At 37.6% G+C, this 5,185-nt stretch overlaps 1 protein-coding gene across 2 annotated transcripts in view; it reads left to right on the top strand.

The window, feature by feature from the left end:
• Nucleotides 1–3,080, top strand: part of kdm4ab (lysine (K)-specific demethylase 4A, genome duplicate b) — a 35,044-nt gene extending 31,964 nt beyond the window's left edge. For both annotated transcript variants that reach the window (XM_017431359.3, XM_017431356.3), the window contains 3 exons: nt 1,150–1,269; nt 1,356–1,448; nt 1,561–3,080. In XM_017431359.3, coding sequence (XP_017286848.1) covers nt 1,150–1,269; nt 1,356–1,448; nt 1,561–1,695 — 348 coding nt within the window. In that variant the 3' untranslated portion in view covers nt 1,696–3,080. The remainder of the gene's footprint in view (nt 1–1,149; nt 1,270–1,355; nt 1,449–1,560) is intronic.
• The last annotated feature ends 2,105 nt before the right edge of the window (nt 3,081–5,185 follow it).

The following is a 5,185-nucleotide window of genomic DNA, read 5'->3' as shown; positions in this document are numbered from 1 at the left end:
CACACACACACACCTTCATGCACCGAAACACAAACAGTAAATTATTACAACAATGTGGCCTGCCTACTCTGATGCTAGATTCAGATTCAGTCTTGATTCAATAAAGTAAATCATAAAATTAAGATTCTCCTCTTGAGATATCCTTATTGTAGAGTAAATCTGTTCTGGTACATGTAGGCAGCCGTCTCCTCTTTACGGTATGCCTGATATGCCATAACAGGACCAAAAAAAAGAGATTAGAACTGTTTGAAGACCTCATTATTTTACTTTGGTCTTATCTGTGCCCAGATAACTTTTACTTTTACTTTAGGTCCCACTTCAGCATTTCAATCAAAGTTTCGGTCGAAGTCTGGACCTTGGGTTATTGCAACACTTTGATTCTTTTATCTTTTAATCATTCGTTCAGACTTGCTGTTGACTTTCGGGTCATCGGCCTGTTGCATGACCTACTTTGAGCTGAGCTTCTCCTGGTTGCTTTTTACCCTCTGAATTCCTGTTAAAGCTTTTAGCGTATGCACAGATTCTACAGTTGAGCTTGTTAAAAGGATAATGACATGGTCACCTGATAAATAAGAGTCTAACACCGGGGTGAATAGGCAGTCTTGACAAGTGTGGAAATACATACCATTCGGTTAAAGTATTGTCCAGGTGGATAAGTGTATATAAAAAAAAGAAACTGAGTCTGGAGAAACGTTTGTGTTTCCAGACTTTGTTCCGTGTTGCATTCTTTTAAAAGACTGAATTAAAATAGTCTTTAAAATACATAAAATAAGAATGTTTTTCACATTAATTGTATTCAAAAGATAGACCTTGTCATTGTGATGTCCACTTGTTTATCTACCACATCAGGCTTTAAATTTAGGGTTCTAGCCACCGAAATCTTGGCTGTTCAGATGATGATTGAGAACCTGAACATGTACAAACTTTAAACAGACTTACAGGTTTCAAGGATTCAAGGATCTAAGGATCTTTTATTGTCATACCAGCTATCATGTATCGTAGCTGTGTGCATGTGTGTGTTTGTAAGTAAGACTGTGAACACTGGCCCAGATAGTCCTTTTTGGAAAGTTTGAGTTTGGATAGGTATGGCGTTTCAAACTATAAATTGTGTAGGAATCCTGTAATCCTGTTTGCTTGATGCATTTGCAGAACCGTGACTGCGTCCGGCTTGGCCCGCCCTCCGAAGGTGAGGCTGTTCAGGTGCGGTGGACAGACGGGCTGATATACGGAGCCAAGTTTATAACAGCCCACTCCATCCCCATGTACCTGGTAGGCCTGCCCCGTGTTTCCCTGCTCAGTGCTCCGTTTGTTGAGTTCGGTGTTAAGTTCGGGTTTTACTGCACCTGTGCATCCAGGTGGAGTTCGAAGATGGATCGCAAATCACAGTCAAGAGAGAAGACATCTTCACCCTCGATGAAGATTTGCCCAAACGAGTCAAGTCTCGCATGGTGAGCTCTAAACTTTTTATGTGGATCTAAGAGTGCCTTTATTGATCAGAAGCCAGTTGTTTGTGTCAGATCTGTTTGTCTTTCATCCGCCGTGGCTTTGTGTTGTCTGCAGTCAGTGGCGTCAGATATGCGCTTTGAGCTCACGCAGAACGACGTTGAACAGAACTCCAAACGGCAGCGAGTCATCAACTCTCGATACAGAGAGGACTTCATCGAGCCCGTCATCTACAGAGCCATCATGGAGTGAGCCAGAGCTGCAGCTCTTTTCCTCTAGGTTTTCTGTTTCTAATGAGCGCTAATAGGAATGCTCCTGCCCCCCACCCCCCCACCCCCCTGTTCTTCCAAAGCCTCTCAGGCTTCGTATTTAAGAAAAACGGCAGGGACTTAAATGACTTGTCTGGGCTTTACATATACTGTTAGATTTCTATTTTTGATCACACTGTAAATCAGTTTCCTTTTATTTTTCTTCCGTTTTTGAATTCAATTTCTTATTTTTTTCAAAAAAAAAGAGAAGCCAATAAAAATGCTCAAGGTTGACTGTAATTTCTCTACCACAACTGGACGCAGCGTGCAGCTTTCCTGAGATGCTATTTCGACGAACTGTTGAACTTGTTTTTTTGTGAAGGAAATTTAAAAAAAAGCTTATTTTTTTTAAAATAAAAAACTGTTTTCTGATCATCAGGGTTGGGCGATTGGACAAATATATCAACCAATGGTGATAGGTTTACTTTGAAGGAGGATATTTTCCACTTTTATTCAGCTAGTTTAAGGGTTTTATTTGTAAATGAATGTACCTGAACATGTTGGAGTGCAGCTTGATTCTTTTTCCAGCAGCGAAGCCTAAAACTGTGTCTCAGGTGTTGCTCGGCCAGCTGATGGACACCTGGCGAGGGGCCGGGGACACCACCGAGGTTTTATTTTACTTTTGGAAAAAATTTCATCATGATCAAAAGACGAGATACAGTTAAAAAAAAAAAAAAAAAAAAAAGCAACTTATGTGAAAAGAACTATCTGTTGTGAACAAAGTCCCAGGAGTCAGTTTATTGTAATGGTAGCTGGACAATCGTCACTCCTTTGTGGCTCAAAACGATTCTTAATAGCTCTAAATTTGAAATGTGGACTGTTGTATCATTTTAAGATCAACCGGGACATAAAAGATCAATTAAATAAGCATTTGGCCACAAACAGCCTACTTCCACAGATGTTTGGAGGAGAAGGTCTGCTCCTTTGTTGTTTTCTTTTGTTTTAAAAAAAAATTAAACCCACCTGTACAAATATATCACCCACAGTCAGTTGTTGGACTTATGATGGCTGGTAGAAAGGTTTTTGCTTATTGTCCAGTTATGGATCAGTTCATCTGCTAATATTGGTCACTAAAAAAAAACCAGGCAGTCAGTATGCCCTTACATGCATAAATTAATTATCAAGTAGGAAAAGAAGAGCTGCAGCAGTAGCTATTCTATACATTTACATCTATAAGTTCTTTTAAGGGTTGTTAAATATATGTTAATTTAAGTTTGACACTTGTTATGTTTTGTTAAATGAAAATGCATATTGGGTTAAAAAAAAGGTATTTATCAGCCATCGGTTGCCCTCATTCCTAAAAATTGTCATCAGCCCAAAAAAAAAAAACTTGTCTCAGTTGAGCTCTGTTGCCCAACATTAGCGACCATTTTTCATCTTTTATTCAAGACCGTTAGACTTTTGAGCACACAGATCATTTTATTTGACTCGCCTATTTATAGAATAAAGAACTGTTTAAAAGTGACCCCAAAGCATTAGGAGACGGCCCTCGGTCCTTTTATAAAGCTTTAGAAGTATGTTTGTGTAGCCACCAGGTACACTGCTGTGTCCAGACAGGTTTTATAGGCCTTTTAAGCCTCACTTGTTTTTTTTGTTTGTTTGTTTGTTTTAACCTTTGTAAATAATACAGTTACTTTATTTATGCAAGCGCATCAAAGTTGAGAGGAAAGCTATTTTTGTCACCTCCTTTTCACAATTTAAAGGAAACCTTAGATATATTTATATTTATTAAAACTGATGTGATTGGAGACGTGTAACTTCCGAGGAATTTTTTTTTGTTTGTTTGTTTTTTTTTATGCGGTTGGAAGTTGAAAATACTTTGCCTCAAGTTTCTCCTAAAACTAAAGCACTTATTGCTTCGTCGCGTCACAGGATATTTGGTAACTGTTTACAAACTTGTCTTCTACAAGGTTTTATTTTCTCTGTGTGTGTTTTGAATAGAAGCTAGATCTAGAAAATGTAATTTCATGTAATGGTTTGTTCTATAAATAAAAGTTCAGTTTAAAAAAAAGACACAAAGTGATTTTTCTTTTTCTTATCTGTTCTTTGTTCAGTTTTTTGGCTGGGTGACTTTTTACTTGTGTCTGTCTGTGAGTGAGTGTCTGCCAGTAAAATATTTTATAAAGCATTGTACAGATTTAAATGATCCATTCAAAAAAAATCATTAGAACGAGTGATTACATTTGAAGCTATATCAGATGATAAGAAGGGTTCACCTACTCTTATTACTGTATGAAACTTGTTAAAAGGGTCACCATATTGAATTTATTGATCAAGAGCTGGAGGGTAACATCATCTACGAGCAATTCTTTAACTGGACTTGGGTCTTAAAGTTACAAGTAGTTCTTGTTAACTTTAGCTTTTCTTCAGCCAGACTTTACAAAACAAATTCAGACAAAATATTCATTTAAACTTCGGTAAAACAAAATATGATGAGGGAAGAGCCAAGGTCCCTTTAGTTTAATCAAGTGACAATGTCAAGTTTTTGTCAGCCACTCAAATTCTGACAAGGTCAGGATTTTGAGCATCTGCACAAAGGGAGCTTATCTTTTCCTGTTCAAAAGAGGTTCTGTTAGCAGGATCACTGGACTGTTGCCTGTAATGACAAAAAGTAATAAAATTAGTTAAACCACATGACTAACTCATTAGATAAATACAAAAATCATCAACACATTTAAAAAGATTTCATATTTAAAACAACAGATTTCATCTCTTCGAAGATTTTTTCTTTTTTTTGTGAGTCTTCAGAGAAGTGTAAAAACACTGAATGTAGGTCAGAGGTCATAAAAGATGGGGTTCCTTTATACTACAAAGTCAACCAATTTAGGAAGTCTGCCACAGCTATGTGACTTTAGCAAAAATGAGAAATGGCTATAATTTACAGATACTGAGCTGGAATTAGGTGTGGTAGTAGCTCACCCTCAACCACGACTTATACTCTGAAAACTAACTGATTGCACAAGATCTGGTTTTAAAACGGTCATTAACTTTTGGAGTCTACTCTGTTAGCAAAATATCTCATAAACCTCTAAACAAATTTCAACCAAACGTTCAAGAAGTTGTCATTGGACGTAAATCGACAACTGGTTGACTTTGGGAGTCAACCCAATTCAAAATGGCTGCCACAGCCAACTGAACATAGAGAACACATAAATGGATATAAGTTAGTTCATTTTACAGATATTGTGTTAAAATCTTTGACAGGACTTCCGGGTGAGCAAGCAAGATGGCGACAGCTTAACCAGGTGGCTCCCCGACAATTTTTTTAAAAAAGCAGAAATTACCTACAAATGCGGGATGTAAAATAAACATAAAAGTGAGCCGGAATGCCCAAATCCAAATCAAGGAGCACTTTGGTGTCCCGAAAATCAACGGTAAGAGAAGAAACGGACGAAGAAGGTATGGCTAACCTCTCGGACTCGGAAGCTTCATTA

Source organism: Kryptolebias marmoratus, linkage group LG20 (assembly GCF_001649575.2).
Source record: "Kryptolebias marmoratus isolate JLee-2015 linkage group LG20, ASM164957v2, whole genome shotgun sequence".
NCBI lineage: Eukaryota > Metazoa > Chordata > Actinopteri > Cyprinodontiformes > Rivulidae > Kryptolebias > Kryptolebias marmoratus.
Note: the sequence above shows the minus strand (reverse complement) of the source record. Positions and strands in the feature narration are given on the sequence as shown.